Source organism: Carcharodon carcharias, chromosome 2, assembly GCF_017639515.1.
Source record: "Carcharodon carcharias isolate sCarCar2 chromosome 2, sCarCar2.pri, whole genome shotgun sequence".
NCBI lineage: Eukaryota > Metazoa > Chordata > Chondrichthyes > Lamniformes > Lamnidae > Carcharodon > Carcharodon carcharias.
The window spans coordinates 32078217-32105319 of record NC_054468.1 but is presented as its reverse complement, the minus strand read 5'-3'; the positions used below and the strand labels follow the sequence as shown (position 1 = coordinate 32105319).

Genomic DNA, 27103 nt, shown 5'->3' with positions numbered 1-27103 from the left:
AAATTTCCCAATCATGCCCCGCCATGTTCACATCCAAATCGTTAATATATAACACAAACAGCAAGGGTCCCAAGACCGAACCCTGTGGAACACCACTTGAGACAACTTTCCATTCGCAAGGGCATTCATCGACCATTACCCTTTGTTTTCTGTTACAAAGTCAATCTTTTATCCAGTTTGCCTTACCCTGAATCCCATGGGCTTTTACTTTCTTGACCAATCTGCCATGTGGGACCTTGTCAAATGCCTTGCTAAAATCCATGTACACAACATCCACTACACTAGCTTCATCAACCCTTCTTGTCACTTCCTCAAAGAATTCAATCAAATTTGTGAGACAAGACCTTCCTTTAACAAATCCATGCTGACCATCCCTGACTAGTCCATGCCTTTCCACATGACAGTTAATCCTATCTCTCAGGATTGATTCTACTAATTTGTTCACCACTGATGTAAGACTAACTGGCCTATAATTGTTTGGCATTTTCTTTGATACCTTTTTAAATAATGGAACTATGTTTGCATTTCTCCAGTCCTCCGGTACCTCCCCTGTATCTAGTGAAGATTGGAAAATCATCCTCAGAGCATCTGCTATCTCCTCCCTGACTTCTTCAGCAGCCTCGGAAACAATCCATCTGGCCCTGGTGACTTATCAACTTTCAAGGATTTCAACCGTCTCTTTATGACTATCTCGTCCAATATCTCGCAGTGTTCCTCCTGGACTATTATATCTACATCCTCCCTTTCCTTTGTAAACACGGAGACAAAATATTCATTCAAAACCCTTCCCACAGCCTCCGCATCTACACACAAGTTTCCATCTGATAGGTCCCACTTTTTCCTTAACTAACCTTTTAGCATTAAAGTATTGGTAAAACATCTTTGGGTTATCTTTAACTTTATTTGCTAATCTTTTTTCATGCCCTCTCTTTGATTTCCTTATTTCCTTTTTTACTTCGTCCTTGCACTTCCTATATTCGTCTAGGCTATCTGCAGTGCTTAGTCCTTTGTGCCTATCGTACGCTTTCTTTTTCTGTTTGATCGTCCCCTGTATTCCTCTAGACAACCAGGAAGGTCTAGATTTGTCAGTTCCATTCTTATTTTTGTAGGGGACATGTCTACTTTGTACAATTAGGATCTCACTTTTTAGTGCTTCCCACTGGTTTTCCACTGTTTTATCCTCCAGCAGTGCTGATCAGTCCACCTCAGCCAAGTCCCTTCTCATTTCTGGAAAATTTGCCTTCCCGCAATTCAAGATTTTTACTCCTGCCTTATCTCTGTCCTTTTCCATGGCAATACTAAATCTAATTGAATTGTGATCATTGTCCCCAATATGGTCGCCAACTGTCACTTCACCCATTTGCCTTTCTTCATTCCCCAAGACGAGGTCTAGAATTGCATCTCCTCTCGTTGGGTTTGTCACTAATTGGTTGAAAAAATTTTCCTGGGTTTCTAAGCTCAATCTATAAAGCCTCGTTTGTTGACCCATTTAGTATATCATCCCTTCTCACAACTGGAATTGATTCTTTAACCATTAATGCTACCTCCCTCCTTTTTTATCTCCTACTCTATCGTGTCTGAAGACTCTATAACCAGGGATATTTAGCGGTCAGTTTTGTCCCTCCTTTAGCCAGGTCTCCATTATAACAATGACATCCTGCTGCCATGTGTCTACCTGTGCCCTTAACTCATCTACCTTGTTTCTAATACTCCTTGCATTGAAGTATAAACAGTTTAACCCCGTCAATTTCCCTTGCTGGACACTTTTTAAACTTTGCTTCTCCTGTAACTCCATATCTATCACAACGTCCCTAGCTAATGTTCTACCTCTATTTTTCTGATCTGAATCTGACCTATCTGATCCTACTCCTGGGATCCCATCCCCCTGCCACACTAGTTTAAATACTCCCCAACAGAACTAGCAAAAGCCCCCACAAGGACACTGGTTGCAGCTCTGCCTGGGTGCAGCCCGTCTGATTTGTACTGGTCCCACCTTCCCCAGAACTGGTCCGGGATGGTTGTTATGCTACCAGAAATGGATCTTTCAGGGCAGAAGTTCAATACATGGGTGATGGTCTGACTTGTATGGCTACAGTCACAATTTGAGCTGTTCCTCATGTGGAGCAAGCGGCTACATCTTCCCTGACTCATCCTCAAGTGATTGAGGGTAGCCCAGATTTTCCATGGAAGGTTGAAACCTGGGACTTCACCACTCAGGTCAGTTACCAGATTGTGTTTGGTGATATTTGCAGTCACTCAGGAGGTGTGCCATCAAGAGGTGGGGCTGTCATCAGTTTGCAGTGTGTGGTGTGTTCCAGTAGGGACTTGGAGATTTCAGATGAGTGTATGGAATATTTGTAAAGTTCTCCGTCAAAGTGCTTCGTTTTAGCTGTAAACCCATGATGTTCTTTGAGGAGGATATTTTCCCTGCGGACATCAGAAGGATTAATATGTACTAGCACAAGAATCCACTCAAGCTGTGTTGATCACTCATCCAATTCATAGAAACATTGACAAAAAGGGTCACAAAGCTAATCCCAAGTGTCAGTTCACTGAATTCTGAGGAAAGGTTAGAAAATTGAACTTTTCAATCCTTAAAAAAGGAGAATTTGAGGGAAGCTTCTCAATGTACACAAGATACAAAGTAAAGCATAAAGGACTACTTCTTAGCATGACTGAAAATTAGACAACACTGCAGGACAAAAGAGCATAGGCACAAACTAGAAAAAGGCAATGTCAGGGCCCCTATCTCAGACGCTGAAGTGACTATAAATGCTGTGTCCATATCCAAACTTGTATGCTCCAGCGCTCCTTACTGCTTTCTCAACCACTCCCAATAAATTCCAACTCATCTAAACCTTTGTGGCATACACCCAGTCCCACACTAAATTTCACTTTCCCATCACCCCTGTCCTGGCTCATTCACAATTTTTCCATGCCCTGAAGCATTCAATTTAAAATCTCTCCATAAACCTGCTGCATCCTATCTTTGCAATCTCCTCTAGCATTATATATCCCTTGAATAGCCCATCCCTTAATGGCGTTTTGTAGATCACCTATCCACCATCACCCCAACCACCACATTTTTGCCTCACAATCACATCCTACCCATGGAAATTTACTCTCTCAATCTCTCCATCTCTTAACCTTAAACTCATCTCTGAACAGACTTTTGGTTACCTCTCCTGAACACTCCCTTCCCAATGTGGTGCATACTTTGCCTCATGCCCATTTGTGAAGTATCTTGGGAAGACCTAGACTTGTGTGTATTTAGCACAATTTCAACATCTGTGAATGACACAAAACTTGAAAGTATTGTGAACTGTGTGGAGGGTTATGTTAACCTCAAAAGGACATAGAACTTGGTGGAATGGGCAGACAAATGGCAGATGAAATTTAAGTGAGAAGTGATTCATTTTGGTAAGCCAAATGAGGAGAGGCAAAATAAAATAAAGGGTACAATTCTAAAGGGTGTGCAGGAGCAGAGAGACCAGGGTGGGGTCGGGGCGCAAAATATATGTGCATAAATCATTAATGATGGCAAAGCACATTGAGAAAGTGGTTAATAAAGCATATGGCATCCTGCGCTTTAATAGGGGCATAGAGTTCATAAGCAAGGAAGCTATGATAAACAAAAACGGAAAATGCTGGAAAAACTCAGCAGGTTTGACAGCATCTGCGGAGGGAGAAGTTGATGTTTCGAGTCCGTATGACCCTTCTTCAGAGCTGATAAATTCTGTATAAAACACTGGTTCAGCCGCAACTGGAGTATTGTGTCCAGTTCTGGGCATTACACTTCAGGAAGGCATGTGAAGGCCTCCAAAAAATGTTGCCTTTCCTGCTATCCACACAAGCCATTGATAATTCTCATAATTCTCTGCTTTCTCTCCTTGTAGAAAAGAGTACACAGCTTTGAGAAGAGACCAAGACCCAGAGCAGTGGTATTCCAGTGACAGGCACCTTGATGGCCACTGGTAATTTTTGCCCAACTGGTCCACTGGTCCCTACTAAATCCGTAAGCTGATCCTTGATTGGCCATGTTTGTCAGTTAGGTAATACTTTTCCACAGGAGACACCTATGTCGCTGGGCTCACTAGTAACCAGAGAGTTCTTGAGGAGTTCTTGCTCTTGAGGAGGCTGCAGTTGTCAGCAACAGCTTGCCATGAAATCCTGATCCTCCTGAGGAACTGGTACTTACACATGTTGAGAGCTAATCCTCTGCCTGTGTTGGGAGTTTCACCTCCTTGGAGCTGGATCTCTGTGCAGCAGCATGTGATTGAGGTGGTGTAATTGCTGGTGTTGCTCCTGCTGCTATTGCTCTTGCTCTTGATCTGATGTGTAAGGTGGAGCTGCATATATTGTTCCATGCTCTGGTGAAGGCTGGCGGTGAAGGTGAGTGAAATGCAAGACAGATGGAGTAATTTTGAAGAAAATTAGCAACTGCCTGTCGAGCACTTAAAGTACTCTCTGGGAAGAAGTGCAGTGAGCAGCAGCTTCTTGCCTGGTTATGGCTGGTGCTCTTCAATTTCACTGATCAAAGGTTTCCCAGCCAGTCAGTTTCACTGAAGTAGCACTCCCTGCTGTGCATTCACCTCAGTGACCCTGGCGAGTTCCACACGCACACATATATATGGCTAGGCCAGCATTTATGCCCATCCCTATTTGCCTTTGAGAAGGTGGTGGTGAGCTGCCTCGTTGAACTGCTGCAGTCCACGTGGTATAGCTACACCCACAGTGCTGTGAGGGAGGGAGTTCCGGGATTTTGACCCAATGACAGTGAAGGAACAGCAATATATTTCCAAGTCAGGATTGTGATTGGCTTAGAGGGGAACTTCAGGTGGTGGTGTTCCCATGTCTCTGCTGCCCTTGTATCTCTAGATGGTAGTAGTCATGGGTTTGGAAGGTGCTATCTAAGGAGCCTTGGTGAGTTTCTGCAGTGCATCTTGTAAATGGTACATATTGCTGCGTTGGTGGTGGAGGGAGTGAATGTTTGTGGAGGGGTTGCCAGTCAAGTGGGCTGATTTGTCCTGGATGGTGTCAAGCTTTTTGACTGTTGCAGGAGCTACACTCATCCAGGCAAGTAGAGAGCTTTCCATCACACTCCTAACTTGTGTTTTGTAGATGGTGAACAGGCTTTGGGAAGTCAGGAGGTGAGTTGCTCGCCATAGGATTCCTAGCCTCTGACTTGCTCTTGTAGTCACAGTATTTATTTGGCTAGTCCAGTTCAGTTTCTGGTCAATGCTAACCCCAGGATGTTGATAGTGGGGGATTTAGCAATGGTAGTACCATTGGATGTCAAGGGGCGATTGTTAGATTCTCTCTGTTGGAGATGGTCAATGTCTGGCACTTGGGTGGCGTAAATGTTACTTGCCACATGTCAGCCCAAGTCTGGATGTTGTCCAGGTCCTGCTGCATTTGGACATGGACTGCTTCAGTATCTGAGGAGACATAAAGGCAATCATCATCAAACATCCCCACTTCTGACCTTATGATGGAAGGAAGGTCGTTGATAAATCAGCTGAAGATGGTCAGGCCTAGGACACTACCCTGAGGAACTCCTGCAGTGATGTCCTGCAGCTGAGATGATTGACCTCCAACAACCACAACCATCTTCCTTTGTGCTAGGTGTGACTCCAACTAGCAGAGAGTTTTCCTTCTGATTCCCATCGACTCCAGTTTTGCTAAGGCTCCTTGATGCCACACTTGGTCAAATGTGACCTTGATGTCAAAGGCAGTCACTCTCATCTCACCTTAGGAGTTCAGCTCTTTTGTCCATGTTTGAACCAAGGCTGTAATGAAACAAGAGCTGAGTGGCCCTGCCGGAACCCATTCTGAATGTCAGTGAGCTGGTTATTGCTAAGCAAGTGCTGATTGACAGCACTGCTGATGACCTCTTCCATCACTTTACTGATGATCAAGAGTAGACTGATGGGGCGGTAATTGGCCAGGATACATTTGTCCTGCTGTTTGTGTACAGGGGATACCTGGGCAATTTTTCACATTGCTGGGCAGATGCCAGTGTTGTAGCTATACTGGAACAGCTTGGCTTGGGCGCGCGGCAGGTTCTGGAGCATAAGTCTTCGGTATTATTGCTAATAGTTAAATGCATTACTTGTTAACTGTAACAGTGGTTCCCCATTTCCCTTCAAACCTGCCCAGGTGAAAGCTGGAAGACAGCAGGGTGATACTGGAATCATGACCCAATATCACTTTTAGGGAATTTAACTCCCACGTTCACCCAAACCCACCTCTCCTTTCCTGTAAAAAATGCAACCATTTACTGAAATGTTTTAAAGTGTTCGATGTCTCTTAATCTGCATAGGATTGGATAATGTAAATTTTGAATGTTTTAGAAAAAGGAGCTTTTACTCAAAAAATGTGAAGCACAAAGAATAATCCACCAGTTAAGATGTGCATTCAAAGTAGCTAGGGAAGTTTAAGGTGGAGTTGAATGCTAAGCCGGGTGGGTAGTAATACTAAAGTGAAGAGCTTGGTGGTTGACATGGCCTTATCTTATCCTTGACGACTTCTTGTTTTTAAATTTCTAGTCGGCCCAACAGTCTTCAGCTGCTTCATCAATATCCTTCCATCATTAGGTCAGAAGTGGGGATGTTCACTGATGATTGCACAATGTTCAGCACCATTCGCGACTTCTCAGATACTGAAGCAGTCCATGTCCAAATGCAGCAAGGCCTGGAAAATATCCAGGCTTAGGCTGACAAGTGGCAAGTAATATTCATGCCACACAAGTGCCAGGCAATGACCCTCTCCAACAAGAAAGAATCCAACCATCGCCCCTTGACGTTCAATGGCATTACCACACAATCAACATCCTGGTGGTTACCATTTACCAGAAATTGAACTGGACTAGCCATATAAATACTGTGGCTACAAGAGCAGGTCAGAGGCTAGGAATCGTGCGATGTAACTCACCTCCAGAGCCTATCCACCATCTGAAAGGCACAAGTCAGCAGTGTGCATCATCTACAAGATGCACTGCAAGAATTCACCATGGCTCCTTAGACAGCACCGTCTAAATCCACGACCAATACCATGTAGAAGTACAAGGGCACGAGATAGATAGGAACACCACCACCTGGAAGTTCTCCTCCAAATCACTTCCCATCCAGACTTGGAAATATATCACGGTTCCTTCACTGTCACTGGGTCAAAATCCTGGAACTCCCTTCCTAACAGCACTGTGGGTGCACTTAAACCAGAGGAACTGCAGCGGTTCAAGAAGGTAGTTCACCACCACCTTCTCAAGGGCAATTAGGGATGGGCAATAAATGCTGGCCTAGCCAGCAAAGCCCAAATCCCGTGAAAGAATAAAAAAAGTGATATTACAAATTAAAGTATGAAGTAAAGTGCTAGGAAACAGAGTGGAGTATTCCATGACTGTAAATGCAGTTGTTACAGTACTCAGCTTGTCAAACAATTTCAGTTTGTAACCTGCTCCCGCTCAGTTTACCAGTACTTGAATGCAAACTCTAATGCCAATAAGATTATTCCTTACAAACTGTGTACCAATTGGGAAATTTTCTCACTTTTTTAGCAAATATCCTTTAATGTGAAATCACAGGCTACTTTTTCTATCTAGAACATACCTTACTGGTGTACTTTTCACTATTGTGGGAATGGATTTTTAAAAATATTTTGGGAATACTGTAGTATTCTGTAAAGGCTGGATATTTGTGTGTGTGTGGTTTAAATAAGCTGGGCAGGAGTTTCATAGCAGTCAGGTTGTCAGGGGGTTTGGAAACATGAAAAGGATAAAGGTGTTAAGTTTGAAGTACAATAGGTTAGAACTAACATTTGAATTTTTAGATAAGTTGGGAGGTTGTTTGAATATCAAAGGCGAGTCAGAGGTAGAAAGGAGTTCATAGGTAAACAAGTAGTGGGAATATAGTATTTTATTGACCCAAAAGCAAAGACAAGATAGAAACGTGAAAGGTCTTATATTTGGAACGGGTTGAGCTTCAAAGAGGTGTGTGAGAACAATGGGACTAACCTTACTTGTGTAACTGTGGTCTTGTGTGCTTAAATTTTCTTTTACTTTTTACTAATGAAACTTTTACTTTTAATTTAAAAAATCCAAAAGTGTTATTGAACCTCTTACTGCTGAGATGGTTACGTCATCTTCTCACTATCAGAATACAGGAAAAAAGGTTGTGGCTCGTAAGCCAAGTTTACCTCTCGGATCTGGTTTGCACAGCGATTAACACCAGTTGTGGTCATAACACTATTTATTCAATTTTTTCCCCAGCTTTAGCCTCTAATGTTTTCCTGAAAACCTCACATGCACTGGTACTCTGCTAGCAATCTATTTTGATTTCTTCATGGGACGTGAGCATTGCTGGCAACAGCAGCATTTACTGTCCCATCTGTTATTACTTGAATTGTGCATATGCATCATTTCTTGTAGTCAAAGGAATTAATTACCAAAACATTTCTAAAATTTGTAAAGTATCATCTCCATCCCTTTCCAGCATGGGAGTTACTAATGGCAATTTTCCCCTCAAATGTAATCATATAAAACTACATTCAGCCCTCATAACTACTTCTGTATAAGACCTCCTTATTGAATGAGAATGTTCTAATAGGATGTTATCTATCTTGAAATTGTTTGAAATTTTGAAAATCTCAGGCTCCAGAACAATTATTAATATTTGGCCTTTATGACTATTCTGTACTACAGATTTCCCTAAATGAAGTTTAACATTTACTATCATGTGTCATTCACGACTACTAAAACAGTCAATTAATTTAATTCCTCTTTCAATCTTGTCAGTTGTTCATCACAACAGTGTCATTTGCTCTCCTCCTCTGAGTCATTTCATTTTAGTTTTCCATTTCATTACATTTTACATTAATAACTCGATCAATTCCAATGCACAAACATATTTTTTGTAAAAATCAGCCACTTTCCTGACAAGGAAAATAATTGGTTCTTTCTTTGTGGGAATAACATCATTGATGTAAATTCATCTCATCAAGTATGATGAAATAACTGCCATTATTAGACAAGTAGGAAGGGCAGCGTTTCCCTTCACCGTTTAAGATTATACTTCTGGTGATCATTATCTACTTTAGATAAGTATACTCTTAAGCATGGAAGTAAAGATAACCTCTCTCAAATTGCATACTTGTCTTGATCCATAATATTAGAGCATAACCTGACCTGAAAAAGTGACATGCACCTTGCGTTTTGTTTGATCCCTTCTCTTCAGTCTAGCACAAGTACTGCAAAATGAATATAAAGGTTCTATCATCACATTTAGGTCAAATAAAGTGTTCCAAAATGCTAACGAATAAGCTATTAGCCAAGAAGGGTAATGGATCACATCCATCATATGAAAAAACTGAAAAATGATTTTACACGGTGTGCACATCTTTAGATACTTCATTTAGTATCAGCAACAAAAAACATAAGGTTGGAGGGGAAATAAGACTGTGCAATTGATATGTCCATTTTCTCTATATTACAATTATCAAAATTTGATCACAAGAACTACGATAATTATGATGCACTCAGTATTACAAAGAGGCTTTGTAATGTAACATTTTATTTCTCCAAATACAATACATTTGTTCTCATAAATGTCAAGTTTCCTTTCTTTCTTTAGGATTCCTCCACCATCTGCCCCACATCATTACACAGCAAAATATAAAGTTTCTTTAATCTATTTCACCAATGTCACAAATTAATACATGATTGGTGTCAGCAATGGGAATCTGCCTAACACCATCAAAATTAGCAGCTCACAGAAGGGAAACTATAGACATAAGTCCATTACAATATACTATCCAGGGTCACCATCTAATACTTGTAATTTTACTCCTGTTTTCTGAAGAATTTAGTGACATGATAATGGTTCTGTAGATAGAGATATTAAACCAAAATATTTAAGTACATTATTTCTGTGCATTTCTTTGATTAAAACCCCATGATTATTTGCTAAAACCATAAACATTTAATATGCCTCATTCCATTGTGTTCAGGCTTCAGCTGCAGCAAAAAATGTTAGAAGTGAAAAGGACCTTGATGCTTCAACAGTTAAACCCTGGGCCAACATACACACAGACATACTACAGAAATAGACAACAGGAAGACACCAAAATCAAACTGAATCCTATTAAGTTTCTGATTTCTTTGGCCTTATGTGCACTTTGAAAATATAAAGACTCAGTTGGTTCAATCCATCTTCAGAAAGAAGAGAAGGAATGTCAGGAGGATCTTCCATAGTTAAATGAGGGAAGAATGATGCAACAGTTTTCCACTGAAAACCACAGTTATTAATATCACCTTGAACAGTGCCAGGGGCAATAATGTAGATATTCATTTCCTGATTAGTCCCAATGCGTTCAGAAGAGAAATTGTCAAGTAGCCCATTCACTGTATTATTGAGCACAGACACGCCAGACCCTCCCAGATCAATTATTCGAGTAAAATCTTGGTCTGATTTTACATTCAGGAGATACCTAGGAGGCATGTAGGTGTGGTAAAATACCAAACTATGTTCAGACTGGTTAGCCAGAGGATTCTTTGAGTGAAGAGTTGTTTCTAAATAGGACAGACAAGGAATTAATCCACCCTGGTGCAGACAGCCAAAAAGCACTGACCCCAAGACATTAAACAGGACAATTACAACTTTCCACCTCAGCATCTCACATTTTGGAGCACTGAGAATAACTAGTGGCACAATGAGTGGGCTAATATACCGTGGTTCCTGATGACTAAACACTGATAGAATGATAATAGGGATAAAATAAACCAACAATAAATACTCAGTAATTTGAGTAGTAGCAGGAAGTTGTGCTGGCAATTTCTTTTCCAAACTGTCTTCATGGAACATATGACAGCTGGCTTTGCAGGCAAATTTACTGACCATCGTTTTGACACCAGTTACAACAGCAGAGAGGTGAAGACCACCAAACAACAGAAAACCATTCACAGTCAGATGTGTAAACCAAGGATGACTACCATGTGCAATAAGGCTTTTTTGGTCCAAGTTATACAAAATGAGATTGACAGGGGTTAAAACTAGACATTGGCTTATGTTAACAAATAGTGTATACATGGTACTCCCATCTTTCAAAAGCCTTTCAGACAACAATGAACCAAAATACAATGCATCTGTCAGTACGAAAAGACAGGTGGTTGCAATTACAGAAGACAAAAGACCAAAGAAACTCTTCACGATTCGTCTTAAACTGAATTGAAATGTGCCTTTCTGATCATGAGAAAGCCACAGGAGCATCGGTACTAAAGCGTAACTAATAAATGTTGGTCTGTTAAAAAATCCGGAAACTAAAACAATCCCAATAAGATGTTTATTGTTCTTTCTTTCCTTTTTCCCAGGATGCGGCACCACACTTGCTTGCCTTATGTCCATTGCCACTAACAGCAGCAGTAATGCAAAAAGATCTGCTTCTATACCATTTGAAAATGTCCTGGTGTAAAAAACCAACATCACATGTGACCCACTCAACAGTGTTAATGCATTCCATGGATCTGCTCCCCAGAGACAAGCTAAATGGTACACTGAATAATCCAGTATAAAGCTCAGGCATGTCAGGCATAGTCTGGGGAAAACCAACAAACTGTAGCTGTTTAGAATATTGCCAAAAATGCCAGAATTTTGTAAAACTTTAAGTATTGTGAATGAAAATCCAGTTGTAACCAATGGGAACAGAACTGATCTGCTAGGGTAGCTAGTATTGAATTCCCAAGTACGGAAAGTTTTGAGATTCAAAATGTCACCTGTAAAGAAAACAAAGATGCATCTGAAATGAGGAAAGGAAACTATTTTAAAGTTTTATATACTCTATAAAATCCAACCATCAAATTAGCACCTCTTACCTTTGTTGATTTCATCTTAGTCTCCTCCTGTTCTTGATATCACTATTTCCTCTGATGTCTAAACGAACTGCATCTCTATTGCTAAAGCTGGCTCAACGAAACAAGATTTTTTTTTTCCTGTGGTAAACACTTCTTTTCCTTTCTTTCACTCTTTGATGAGAAACATGAAAATGCTATTTGATTGATGATCCTTCTCTCACCTCTGGACTTCAAGCTCCCTCACGTGCAACATTTGTCAATATAATCAAAAACTAAATATAGTCATTACTCTTTTCCTCTCAAGTGACAATTATACTGTCTTCCTTGAGTTCTCAGTGTGCTGAGATCAAGACTTACTGCTCCAACTTGTGCTCGAAATCATTCTTTTCCAGAACTCAATCTGTAGAAATTTGTGCCCTTTCAGTCTTCAACTGCTCCTACAATCTCTAAGCTTTTGAAACACATACTTGGGATCACCTAATCATTACTTCATGATTTATCTCCTCTTCTGTTCTATTGTTTTTGGTTGTGATAGAATCCTTCACTGAGGTTTCATCCTAACAAAGAAAAACCATATTCCAGCTTCTTTAAAAACATCAGGGAATGAAAGCAACAAACATCTGAAACATTTTAAGCAAGAAAGCAAGAGTTACTGGATCAAACAATTCATAGAAATTGACATATACCTTTTTATTCCATCATTTCCCCTTGTCTCACCATGAAGATGGAACATAAACAGAGCTAACAGAGGTGGATGTGAAACAGGCTGAAGAAAAAAATGGTACTTTGCTGTAGGTTGGCTTTATGAAAGCTTGCATTGTAAGAGGAGAGCATTCACAAAATACGAATTCAATATAATTACCTACCTACCTCCCCTGGCTCCTGCAACGTGTTTTTTAAGCAGCTCCTGGCCATGAAGATTGATTATGTACAAATGCCATGCCAATATTTTAGTGAGATTACATGTGCTTTGCTGATAAATGCCAGGCTGCATCATGGAATGTTTCTATCTTCTATAGGGTGTCACAGTGATTCCCTTCATGAACAGGTACTTGGCTCCAGGTTAGGAGACAGGTTGCTTCCAGACACATAGAAGCTGAACTCCATTGTTCCCTGTGAATATCTACCTTGACTAAATGAGAAATGGCACCTATCATTAAAATATACAAATGCTTTTGAATATTTATCATTTATGTGCTGCCCCTCAGCTATATCATTTAATATTATGTCAGGTACCACATATATGCTAATGACACCCAGCTCTACCTCACTACCACCTCTCTTGACCACTCCATCATCTGAATTGCCATATTGCTTGGCTGACCTTCAGTCCTAGATAAGCAAAAATGTCCAACAAAACATCAGGAAGCTTTTGGCTTCAGTTCACCCCACAAACTCCATTCCCTAGCCACCCCTCTCCAGGGTTAATGTCAGAGGCTGAACCAGATCATTCACAACCTTAGCATCCTATTTAACCTAGAGATGAGCCTCCAATCCCATCACCCATTGATTAACAAGACCATCTACTTCCACCACTGGAACACTGTTCATTTCTGATCTGCCTCAGTTGATCTGCTGATGAAGCCCTCATCTATGCTTTTACCATCTCTAGATTTGACTATTCTAATGCTCTCCTGGTTGTGCTACCTACATAAACTTAAACTCATAAAACTCAGCTGTCCTTATCCTATTTCCCACAAAGTTTTATTCACCTATCACCTGTATTCATTGATCTACATTCGCACCTGGTCCCTCAATTTTAACATTCTCATCCTTGTTTTCAAATCCCTCTCTATCGCAGTAATCTCCATGAGCCCTACAGCCCTCAGAGATCTTTGCGCTCCTCAAATTCTGGCCTTTTGTACAGCCCTGATTGTAAATTCCCATCATTGGTGACCATGCCTTCAGCTGCCTGAGCCCTAAGCTCTGGAATTCCATCCTTAAACCTCTCTGCCTTTCTTTGCTCCTTTAAGATGCTCCTTAAAACCTAGCTTTTTAGCCAAGCTTTTGATCACCTTTCCTGATACATTCTTATGTGGCTCAATGTCAAATTTTGTTTGATACCACTCATTTGGAACATTTTGTGTTAACGCCACTATATAAATGCAAGTTATCATTTTGTTTTTGTTGTGGAACAGTATTTTGCTACAAGATTATTATTCAGTCAAGAGTTATTTTAATTGAAATGGAATTCTATAAATAAATATCATTGATAACCATTTTTTAAAAAAGTTCATTTATTGTGTTTGTTTTTGAAGTCTTTGGCTTATCTTGGTTGTATGCTCATCCATGAACCTCTGGCAATCGATGTCTCATTTGTTCTTTAAGGTAGCCAGTGAGGCTCGATGGATTGCAGTCAAGTAGCACTAAAGCTAAAGCACTAAAGCATTAGGTTTAGACACTTCCAAATTTATGCAGATGTCAACAGGTTGGACTGAGTCATGGCACCCTCTAAATTAGCTCCTTATATCTAAAAAAAATTCTTGGGCATGGGATGAAGGAGTTTAATTTAAAAGCAAACAAAGGAAATTATTTGTAGAAAGAGTTTAAAAAAACAAATTTTAAATAAGTTATTAGATATTTTACCTGCCATAACCTCTGGAGACTGAAAAAATTCATCAGGATGTATGTAGCCTGTTTGTGGCGCTAGGCACCATAGCACCCTTATTCCTCCAAGTATCAACCACATTAACTTGAGTGCCATCATGAGCATCAAAACTTCACACAACTGTTTAAAAAAATATTTATAATTAGATTTTTTATAACAAAGTAATAGCAGATGAATCAATTTTGTAAAAATAATTAAAAGTTACATAAAAATATTTTAACAATTGTACAAGAATAAATATTGTTAAGACCAATGTAACAGGTAATTCATGATCTTTAAAGAGAAAAATAATATGTAACCAAGGGTCTTTACCTTGAAGCATTAGTCTGTTTTTCAGATTCTGGTGGACTTGTATACTTGCAGTGTTTTCTGTTTTATTTTAAACATATAGAACTATCTTTACAATATAGCTGTGAAAATAGGTAGGTCTTAACATCAAAGTAACTGAATCATCTCTAAATAATAGCATATTACACGAAAAAAGAATTTGCATTTATGTAGTGCCTTTCATAGCCTCAGGCCATCTCAAAGCGTTTTACAGCAAATGAAGTACTTTTTGAAACAAAAACAGAATTACCTGGAAAAACTCAGCAGGTCTGGCAGCATCGGTGGAGAAGAAAAGAGTTGACGTTTCGAGTCCTCATGACCCTTCAACAGAACTAGGTGAATCCAAGGAGAGGGGTGAAATATAAGCTGGCTTAAGCTGGGGGGAGGGGGGGTTGGATGGGGGGGAGAGAAGTGGAGGGGGGGTGTGGTTGTAGAGACAAGCAAGCAGTGATAGGTGCAGATAATCAAAAGATGTCACAGACAAAAGAACACAGGTGTTGAAGTTGGTGATATTATCTAAACAAATGTGCTAATTAAGAATGGATGGGAGGGCACTCAAGGTATAGCTCTAGTTGGGGGGGGGGGCATAAAAGATTTAAAAATAATGGAAATAGTTGGGAAAAGAAAAATCTATATAAATTATTGCAAAAAACAAAAGGAAGGGGGAAGAAACAGAAAGGGGCTGGGGATGGAGGAGGGAGTTCAAGACGTAAAGTTGTGGAATTCAATATTCAGTCCAGAAGGCTATAAAGTGCCTAGTCGGAAGATGAGGTGCTGTTCCTCCAGTTTGCACTGGGCTTCACTGGAACAATGCAGCAAGCCAAGGACAGACATGTGGGCAAGAGAGCAGGGTGGAGTGTTAAAATGGCAAGCAACGGGGAGGTTTGGGTCATTCTTGCGGACAGACCGCAGGTGTTCTGCAAAGCGGTCGCCCAGTTTACGTTTGGTCTCTGCAATGTAGAGGAGACCGCATTGGGAACAACGAATACAGTAGACTAAGTTGGGGGAAATGCAAGTGAAATGCTGCTTCACTTGAAAGGAGTGTTTGGGCCCTTGGACGGTGAGGAGAGAGGAAGTGAAGGGGTAGGTGTTACATCTTTTGCGTGGGCATGGGGAGGTGCCATAGGTGGGGGTTAAGGAGTAGGGGGTGATGGAGGAGTGGACCAGGGTGTCCCGGAGGGAACGATCCCTACGGAATGCTGCCAGGGGGGTGAAGGGAAAATGTGTTAGGTGGTGGCATCATGCTGGAGTTGGCGGAAATGGCAGAGGATGATCCTTTGAATGCGGAGGCTGGTGGGGTGATAAGTGAGGACAAGGGGGACCCTATCATGTTTCTGGGAGGGAGGAGAAGGCGTGAGGGTGGATGCGCGGGAGATGGGCCGGACACGGTTGAGGGCCCTGTCAACGACCGTGGGTGGAAAACCTCGGTAAAGGAAGAAGGAGGTCATGTCAGAGGAACTATTTTTGAAGGTAGCATCATCAGAACAGATGCGACGGAGGCGAAGGAACTGAGAGAATGGGATGGAGTCCTTACAGGAAGCGGGATGTGAGGAGCTGTTGTCAAGGTAGCTGTGGGAGTCGGTAGGCTTGTAATGGATATTGGTGGACAGTCTATCACCAGAGATTGAGACAGAGAGGTTAAGGAAGGGAAGGGAAGTGTCAGAGATGGACCACGTGAAAATGATGGAGGGGTGGAGATTGGAAGCAAAATTAATAAATTTTCCAAGTCCCGACGAGAGCATGAAGCAGCACCGAAGTAATCATCGATGTACCGGAGAAAGAGTTGAGGAAGGGGGCCGGAATAGGACTGGAACAAGGAATGTTCCACATACCCCATAAAGAGACAGGCATAGCTGGGGCCCATGTGGGTACCCATAGCCACACCTTTTATTTGGAGGAAGTGAGAGGAGTTGAAGGAGAAATTGTTCAGTGTGAGAACAAGTTCAGCCAGATGGAGGAGAGTAGTGGTGGATGGGGATTGTTTGGACCTCTGTTCGAGGAAGAAGCTAAGGGCCCTCAGACCATCCTGGTGGGGGATGGAGGTGTAGAGGGATTGGATGTCCATGGTGAAGAGGAAGCAGTTAGGGCCAGGGAACTGGAAATTGTTGATGTGACGTAAGGTGTCAGAGGAATCACGGATGTAGGTGGGAAGGGACTGGACAAGGGGAGAGAGAAGGGAGTCAAGATAACGAGAAATGAGTTCCGTGGGGCAGGAGCACTTCTTGAAGTCACTTCTCTAATGTAAGAAACATGGCAACAGATTTGTAGACAATAGGATCCCACAAACAGCCATGAGATAAGGACAAGATAATACGTTTTAGTGATGATGCTTGAAGGATAAATATTGGCCAGGATATTAGGATTTTAAGTATGAGTTAAATTTAGTGGCAACCAATTTTCTTGTAAGTCTTGGAGGTCAGCAATCTTGATGAACACTGAAAAATGTCCACACCTAGTTATTTTGCCTGATTTCAGCAGCATCAGTCCCTTACCCACAAAATGCTGCTCACAAACTGTAGGCACTCTCCTGGAATGGGGAGAATATGGGCCTGTTGCCAGGTTCTCTCTTTTCTACACCATGCCACCTCAACAAGAACCATCTACATCCACCTCTGTAACATTACTTACTCCACCCCTGCCTCAGCTTATCTGCCACTGATATCCTCGTCCAGGTCTTTGTTACTTCTAAACTTGACTATTCTAACCCTCTCCTGGCTGGCCCCCAATATTCCACTCTCCATAAACTTGAACTCATCCAAAAGTCTATTGCCCTCATCTTAACTGATATCAAGACCTATTCATCCATTAGCCCTGAGCTTGCTGACATACAGTTGCTTCCAGTACTGCAACATCTCAATTTAAATATTCTCATCCTTCTTTTCAAATGTGAGGGTCGGTTAGAACGCATCAGTTGCCTAGAACATAGTGCAGAATCTCGCCAACAGCACGGGTTCAATCTCCAGACTGACTGTGGTCATTCATGGAGGCCTACCTCCTCACTTTGCCCCATGCTTGATATGGAATTGTGCCACTCAAGCTATAAAACCACTCCTCTCTAACAGAGAGAGATGTCTCTCGTCCCTTGTGGACTATGGCTAATTGCCTGTTTTCAAATCACTCCATGGCATAGCTCCTTCCTATCTCAGTAACCTCCTCCAGTTTCACAATCCTCTGAGATAACCACACTCCTCCAAATCTGGCCTCTTGCACATCACTGTTATTAATTGCTCCACCCATTGGTCGTCATGCCTTCAGCTGCCTAGGACCTAAACTCTGGAATTTCCTCCCTGAACCTCTACAGCTTTCTCTCCTCCTTTAAGGAACTTCTTAAAACCTTTGACCAAGTTTTTGGTCACCTGTCCAGTGAGGTGCATTGAGCACCTGCACCATTGCTATAATCCTTCCTTCTGTGGCTCAGTGTCAAATTTTGCACAATAATGCTCCTGTGAAGTGCCTTGGAAGATTTTACTACATTAAAGGTGCTCTATAAATGGAATCATGGAATGGTTACAGCACAGAGGGAGGCCATTCAGCTTATGTTCGTGCCAGTTCTCTACAACAGCAACTCAGCTAGTCTTACTCCCTTGCTCTTTCTGCTTGGCACTGCAAAATTATTCTCATTAGGATGAGGATTTGGGGGGCGGAACCATGAAATCTGTAGGCAGAGGCAGGGAGAGTGACAGAAGGTAGAAAGATAAGAGAGACAGATGCATGTTGTAGATTGACACATGAATTATCATGTTCACGCTAGACTTGTTTGATTAGCTAATCAAGTTATGGTTCTCAGCAGAAGCACATTTTTTGTGCACACAGGCAAGATCAGTCCCACCAGAATAATACACACACGTAAAAAAAAGCACCATAATAAAATGAAATCTGCTGCCTAGTATGATCATAGCCCTTAGTGATTCAGCAAACACAACTTAAAGTCCATGGTTAGCAAGGACTGTACTTGAAATGAAACCATGTAAAGTTAAGTAGACTCCGCTCTACAATTCTTCACAACTTGAATATGCATCAATAAAATCCAAGAGTACATTTATTATGAAGTGCTTCAACCAGATCACCATTGATAAACCTTGTGGGGCAACAGTGGAAATTAGGTATTATATGCAAAAAAAATTCACAAATAGCAGAAAATGTGAACGAAGCAGTACTCAACAAAAATTGGCATAGGTGCTCAATGCACTTCAGTGGACAGCTAAATTAGTGCAGGTGCTCAATGCAACTCACTGGACAGCAAAATTGGTGTCAGTGCTCAAAGCAACTTACTGGACAGCGAAATTGGTGCCAGGTGCCCAATGCACCTCACTGGACAGTGAAATTGGCATTAGGTGCTCAATGCACCTCACTGGACAGCGAAATTGGTGTTAGGCGCCCAAAGCACCTCACTGGACAGTGACATTGGTGTTAGGTGCTCGATGCACCTCACCGGACAGTGAAATTGGCGTTAAGTGCTCAATGCACCTCACTGGACAACGACATTGGTGTTAAGTGCTCGATGCACCCGATGCACCTCACTGGATAGTGACATTGGTGTAGGAATTCTCCACGTCAGGTGTAACTCTCTCACCAGAGAAGGTTCCAGGACGGACATCTCGCTCACTGCCCATGTTACAACACCAACACTAAGGGAGGAGATCCAGTCAGGGTCCGCGGGGAGGGGGTGAGCGAACGCCTATCGCCTTTCCCCGGCTGTTACCTTAGATAAGGCCACCTTAGCCACAGCACCGCCATCACAGCCGGAAATTGCGCGCACTAATATATTCAAATAAGACGGCTTCGATTGGCTGTTTATCCGCGTCATGGCGTATGACCAGCGTCGTTGTCAGGGTGACCGCCAACGGTATTTTTTTGTTTTAAAGGCGCGCGGTCGCGTGCGTTCAACAACAAATATTTGGTGGCTGCAGTTTTCCCCGGATTGATTATCTGTTGCTTATTTACAATCCGCTCAACAGCCAGAGTTTGATTCACTCTTTTAAGACAGCAACAGAAACTAAAGTGGCGAGGTCCTCTGGTAAAGAATATTACAGTTAACCAGATTTATTAACAGTGTTTATAATAAAAGGACCAATCCAGTCGCAAATACTAGGTATTTGATCAGGACAAACTGACAGTGGACTTAGAAGGCACATGATTCACTGGCCTCCATCTTCTCTGGGCCCTCTTCTTGCCCAGCTGAGCTTTTCATAACTGCCCACATCTTGCAAGGCCCTTCCAAACAGTCAGTCTTCAGAGGTCATGGTCGTCAGTGACTGTTACCCAATTGTCAATGTCAATGTCCGCCATCTTCAAATCTGACTTGTAGGTATCCTTGTAGCAGAGGTATGGATGCCCAGGAGGTTATGACCCAGTGGCCAATTCATCATACAGAAGGCCGTCATCCCTCCAATGAACATGGCCAAGCCAGAGTAAAAGTCGCTGGTTTAGAAATGAGTGTATGCTGATTGAATTAGCATGCTCCAGGACCTCTGAGTTGGTGACCTTATCCTGCCAAGATATGCTAAGGATACGTCTGAGACAGCAAAGTGGAAACTCTTCAGTCTTCTCTCCTGCATAGCATATGTTGTCCACATCGCACCACTGTAGAGGAGCATGCTAACACAGGCATGGTAGACTCACACTTTGGTGTTTTAAATCAGATTATTGTTGTTCCATACTATCTTACCCAGCTTGGACATAACATCTGCAACTTTTGTGATGCACGTGTTGATTTTAGCATCAATTGACAGCCACTTGCTGAGTAGTCGGTCAGTTATGCACAGTGGCAGCAGTGTGTACGATTTACAAGATGCACTGCAACTTACCAAGGCTCTTTTGACACCAAATTTGCAACCTCTACCACCTAGAAGGACAAGGGCAGCGGAAACTCCACCATTCACAAGTTCCCCTCCAAGCCACACACCATTCTGAGCTGGAACTATATTGTCATACCTTCACTGCTGCTGGGTCAAAATCCTGGAACTCCCTTCCTAATAGCACTGTGGATGTACCTACACCATGTGGACTACAATGGTTCAAGAACGCAGCTCACCACCACCTTCTCAAGGGCAATTCAAGATGGGCAATAAATACTGGCCTAGCCAGTGACATCCGCATCCCATGAAAGAATAAAAAGAAAGACTCTGAGCTCCAAGCAGATGGGTGGTGGCAGGTCAGCATGGGCGCTGCCCACTGATCCATAAAAACTTCAAATCAATTGTCTTGGTCTCAGATAATGGATGGGGATTGTCTGGGATAAGTTTCTCCCCTCAGTTGTGGATATGGAGATAAAAGCCGGAGTAGACACGTGCTGACGTTTTTAAATAGAAATCTGCTGGACAGGAGGTTAAAATGCAAGATGTGGGGAAGCATAACTCACTCATTCTTGTTTATTATTACACAAATAGTACAGATTTGCTTAACTTGTATGTTCACTTGTTGTCTGATAAATAAAATAATTGAACAATTTAAAGCTGGCCTCATCCAACCAAATGTCTCCTTGGAATGTTTAACTAAGGTATATGAGTATACATGGCAGGAAGGTTTTGTAGATTTAGCAATGTGTATGTTTCATTTAGTATGTGTGAGATAAGGAACTATTATTATTAGTAATCACTGTGCTGAAGTTTGCTGCAGCATATGCATATGTAGTTGCAGTGCATGGCATGGGTGTCTTCGTGATATCGCCTGAGGGTGCTTAAATATCCTGTGGTATAACCTTTACAGTCACTTGTAATGCAGTGAAGTTAAAATTCTGAAAATTATTTTTGATCAGTACAATTTACTGGCATGGCAAGTACAACCTTGTCACTCTGTAGAGGCTGGATAGCTCCAACTCCTTACCATAAGATGTAGGAGCAGAAGTAGGCCATCCAGCCAATCGAGTCTGCTCCACCATTCAATAAGATCATGGCTGATCGGATAATCCTAAACTCCACTTTCCTTCCTTTTCCCATAACCCTTGATTCCCTTACTGACTAAAAACCTGTCTATCTCAGCCTTGAATATACTTAACGACCCAGCCTCTACAACCCTCTGCAGTAAAGATTTCCACAGATTCACTACTGTCTAAGAGAAGAAATTCCTCCTCATCTCTGTCTTAAACGGGTGACCCCTTACTCTGAGATTATGCCTTCTGGTCCTAGACTGTCCGACAAGGGGAAACAACCTCTCAGCCTCTACCCTGTCAAGCCCCCTTAGAATCTTAAAATGTTTCAATAATGTTTCATTCTTCTAAACTCCAACGAGTACAGGCCCAAGCTACTCAACCTCTCCTCATAAGAAAATCCCTCCATACTTGGGATGAACCTAGTGAACCTTCTCTGGATTGCCTCCAATGCCAGTATATCTTTCCTTAGATAAAGGGACCAAAACTGTTCACGTTATTCTAGGTGTGGTCTAACTAGTGCCTTGTATAGTTTTAGCATAACTTCCCTATTTTTAAACTCCATTCCCTTTGAAATAAAGGCCAACATTCCATTTGCCTTTCCTATTACCTGCTGAACTTGTATGTTAGCTTTTTGGGATTCATGCATGAGGACACCCAAATGCCTCTGTGCAGCGGCTTTCTGCAGTCTTTCTCCATTTAAATAATATTCAGCTCCTCTATTCTTCCTCCCAAAGTGCATAACCTCACATTTTCCCACATAATATTCCATCTGCCAAGTTTTTGCCCATTCACTTAACCTGTCTATACCCGTCTGTAGACTCTTTGTGTCACCCTCACCACTTGCCTTCCCACTTATTTTTGTGTCATCTGCAAACTTGGCAATAGTATATTCACTTCCCTCATCCAAGTATTGTAAATAGTTGTGGTCCCAACACTGATCCCTGTGACACTCCACAGGTTGCCATTCTGAAAATGCCCCCTTTATCCCAACTCCCTATCTTCTATTAGTTAGCCAATCCTCCATCCATGCTAATATTCCTCCCCCAACATCATGGGCTCTTTGTTAAGTAGCCTTATGTGTGGTACCTAATCGAATGCCTTTTGGAAATACAAATATATTACATCTACTGGTTCCCCTTTATCTATCCTGTTTTTTGCCACCTCAAAGAATTCTACTTTCCAGAGTTTTGGGCCTTGGCACCTGAAGGCACAACCGGAAATGATGAATTGTTTAAAACTGGGGAGACTCAAGAGGCCAGAATTAGAGGAGGAAAAATATCTCAGAGGGTAGTAGGGCTAGAGAAAATTATAGAAATAGGGAGGCTCTGTTGCTGCATCAAATTCCTAGAGCTACCTCCCTAAAAGCACTGTGGGTGTACCTACACCACTGGGACTGCAGCAATTCAAGAAGGCAGCTCACCAGCACCTTCTCAAGGGCAATTAGGGATGGGCAATAAATGCTGGCCTAACACCCAAATCCTGTGAAAGAACTTTAAAAAAGCCTTCGATGCAGTTGAAAACAAGGATGAAATTTGAAAATCAGGTGTTGTTCAACCTGGAGCCAACATCAGTGGGCCCAAGGATGATTTGAGAATGGGATTTCATAAATGCAAAAGTAAAACAATAAAATTTATGAAGTGCCTTTCATGAACTCAGGAGGTCCCAATGTAGTCTACAGCCAATGAAGTGTATTCACTGCTGCAATGTAGGAAATTTGCCAGTTTTCAAACAGCAAGCTCCCACAAACAACAATGCGACAATGACCAGATAATCTGTTTTTAGTAATGTTGATTGAGCATAAATATTGATCAGGACACCAGGGAGAACTCACCAGTTCTTTTTCAAAATTGTGTCATGGAGTCTTTACATTCACCTGAGAAAGCAGACAAGGCCTCAGTTTAACATCTCACCTGAAGGACAGCACCTACAGCATTCCCTTAGTACTGTACTGGAGTATCAGCCTAGAGTTCATCTCTGGAGGTAGACTTGAATGCACAACCTTATGATTCAGAGACAAAAGTGCTATCAGTGAGCCACAACTGGTACGATAACTAATAAATCATTTTATGTACACAAACAAAATACTGCAGATGCTGGAAATCTGAAATAAAAATTGAAAATGCTGGAACTACTCAGCAGATCAGGCAGCATCTGTGGAGTGAAACATGTCATTGACCTGAAACGTTAACTCTGTTTCTTTCCACAGATGCTGCCTGCTGTGCTGATTATTTCTAGCATTTTCTCTTTTTATTTTCGAACACAAGTAGCCCTGTGTTGCAGGTTACACACTCCATTGCATTAGGAAGCAGTGTTTTTAGTCCTATGGAGCCTTTTTAAATCTGGGAGTCAAATTTACTGGCTGAAGTTCCATAAGAATTAAAGTACTGCCTTCATTCAAAATGGGGAGGATAGTTCATTCAGGTCAATAAGCCTACACAATGGATGGATTTGTCCATAGAGTAAAATTGGTCTCACAATTATTAGCTGCCACATTCCTGTGAGAGACAACTGAGGAAAATTCAATTAAAAGCAGAGTTTTTTGTGCTTTTTCTTGTAAATTCATATTTTCTACATTTTTGTATCTGTCAAGGTAAGAATTATCACTGCTGGAAAATGGAGCGATAACTTCTGTTGGTATCTTCATGGTCCTTTAAATTGTTAATTTAGTGTCATTTAGGATTGAATTGCAAAGTACTAACTTCCACCAAACTGTATATTGGAATTAAAAGAAAGAGAGAGAGTATTGAATATTTTTGAAGTGTAGATACTATTGTAGGGAAATGCCTGCAACCAGTTTGCACATTTCAATGTCTCACAAACAGCAATTATATAAATGATAAGATAATATATTTTTAGTGGCATTGGCTGATGGATAATTGTTGGTCAGTACATCAAAAGAATGCCCCCAACCACTACCCCCAGCCCCATATCTTCTTTGAATGGAGCTGAATAGAGAGAATGGATTGGACCTCGGTTTAGCATCTGCAGCTCCACACAGTGCAGTATTCCCTCAGTGCTGCACTGGAGTGTCAGCCTAGATTTTGTACTCAAGTCTGACTCACAGGAGAGCGTGCTACCACTGAGACGCAGCTAACTTCTCTCAAGGCTGCTCATAGCCATCAGGAGAGGATTGGGACAAGCAGTTAAACAGGTCTTGCTGATGCAGCTTTCTGACAGTCAGGAGATGACCTGATGTTTTCACTACACCATCCCAAAGTCAGCCATTCTCCTGAAAACATTGAAGACATGTCAGTGAGTGGCCAGTGAATGCATCATCAGATGCGGCCTCAACTCTAGCATAGGCATCAAATTACCCCAAATCCAGATATTCAAGTCAATTGACTATTCCAACAAGTCTACTGCAGCCAACAGAAGTCTTCTCCTCTCATTTAGTGATTACTTTGATGCAGTGTTATCATCCCAGCTGATGTCACTACTGGACAAGTCAGATCCCAGGATGGAACCTGACTTGATAGATCCTAAGTTATGATTTTGTTTAAAAATATGGAGAGTGGCTACTGAACAGAGTCACGGAGTCTGCTGATGAACTTTTAACAAAAGAATAAAACAGTTATTAAACAAGAAAAAATAAACTATACTACACTACTCCTTCCCCAAAACAGTACCTTTACAGATATATACAGGTTTGTAAAGATAACACAAATTATAAAATCTATCTTATACTCTAATGTTCACAGTAAATACACAATTCATGTAAACCAATAGATAACCTGTGGTTGGACACACCACACTCTGAAACCAAGTGACAAATGCCACCCAAAGCAGATGCTATGATTTCTCACCAATGTCCCCGCCAGACACTTGTCACACCATGAGCCAACTGGTCTCACTGAACTCCGTCTTTCACACAAAGGTTTCCAATCTCCACTTTCAAAGAACATGCCTTGGTATTTTCTCCTAAGCTACGCTTTCACTTGGATGTCTTCACTAAGGATCCACCTCCAGGGTTTTAACCTGTCCCTCTGATGTTCCCTCCACTGGATTGTCATGTGCATTCAAGCTTTGCCTTCCAAGCACTCTCTCAGATATGCAGTCATGCCAACAGAACCCCACTGCTTCACAGGCCCATAGTAAGGAGTCACCAACCTTTGGCTGTCTCCTTGGATCTCCTGGCTTCTCGCAAGTCCACTTTCCCTTTTTTCTGCTCCCCACAATTTTGTATTTTAACTTGGAGCCTTTTCCTCTGCTCCTTACTTTTAATTCCATTGAACAGACTGGTTCAGATTCCAGTTCTTTTCCCTTGACTTCACTGTCTTTCTGGGACCATCTTCTACCCAACTCCCCGGTTTTTGGGATTTCTTCTTTCCTTTGGAACCTGCTCCAAGCAGCTCCCTTCCTGTTTGCTCTGGCAATTTCTGTGGAATGCTGCTACTAATTGAGATCAAACTGATTTTCTGTTTTTCCCTGTCTCTGTGGACCCCCTATTGCTAGGCAAGAGCACAGTTTTTCCTCCTTTGTTTTAACTCCCTTAAACCACTAACTCTCTCCTTGAAACATAGCTCTCCACTTCAAGGGTCATAAAACCTTATTAAAATGCAGGTATGCAAACACACAGACTTGCAGGCAGCATTCTAAAGTGACCAAAATCCAGATTTCCCCTTCCTTAACACATACGTAGAACATATAAATTAACATATAAGTTAAACTTAAAGCTATAGCTTATTCCTAACACACACACAAATTCATGTAACTTAGTTAAAACTTTCTCCAGGGCAGAATTTTCTGGCTGGCGGGCATGGGGGTAGAGCGGTAGTAGGTGCAGGCTGGGATGGACCCGATCACCGCTCGCGATTGGGTCTGTGCCGCCATTTTACCTGGTTGGGCCAATTAAGGCTTGCCCAGCGTACTTCATGAATCCTGTGCATAGCGGCAGTGGGCAGGCGTGCTCAGCCCTCCAGGTCCAAAGGTGACCCTGGCAGCCTTCTACGAAAAAGCAACTCACAATGGTTGGGCAAAAACAATGGAGGTGATGCAAGTCCAGAGGGTAGTCCATTGGTGTAGGCCAGGCCGGAGGGTTACGGCGGGGGGCCAGTGTTTTTCCAATGACTGCCTTGCTGCCGTCCTTGAGGAGGTGGCAGCACGGCGGGAGGTGCTGGTTCCCCAGGACAGGAGGAGGAGGCCCCCCCACATGACCAAATGTGCCTGGGAGGAGCTGGCAGAGGTGGTAAGTTCCTGTGACGTGGTGCGGTGCACCTAGATCCAGCATCACAAGCGCTTCAACGACTTGTGCTCTAGAAGGGTGAGGACAATGTTGGCATTGGTTGGCTTTCTCCCCTGCTGCCACAACAATGCTGAATGTTAAGTGATTTAATTTTGCAACATGTCTTGACCATTGCTTATGGAAGGATGAACGCATAATGACCCAGGGGACAGGGATGCACTTTGTCATTGTCTCCACGTTAACTGATCCAATGTCCTTGTTCTTCCTTTCAGC

At 42.0% G+C, this 27103-nt stretch overlaps 1 protein-coding gene across 4 annotated transcripts; it reads right to left on the bottom strand.

Annotated features, from left to right (window-relative positions):
• Positions 1-9548: 9548 nt before the first annotated feature.
• On the bottom strand, positions 9549-19556 carry LOC121275363 (GPI mannosyltransferase 4-like). 4 transcript variants are annotated; one of them, XM_041182883.1, is made up of 4 exons: positions 19480-19556; positions 14763-14819; positions 14429-14570; positions 9549-11764 (listed from the first exon to the last, which is right to left on the bottom strand). In XM_041182883.1, the coding sequence occupies exons 3-4, from the start codon at positions 14553-14555 to the stop codon at positions 10137-10139; spliced, it is 1755 nt and encodes a 584-aa protein (XP_041038817.1). In that variant the 5' UTR covers positions 14556-14570; positions 14763-14819; positions 19480-19556; the 3' UTR covers positions 9549-10136. The 4 variants fall into 4 exon arrangements, with proteins under 4 accessions (XP_041038817.1, XP_041038818.1, XP_041038820.1 ...); XM_041182884.1 differs by having other exon boundaries at positions 19351-19489; XM_041182886.1 differs by lacking the exon at positions 14763-14819 and having other exon boundaries at positions 19480-19537.
• Positions 19557-27103: the final 7547 nt, after the last annotated feature.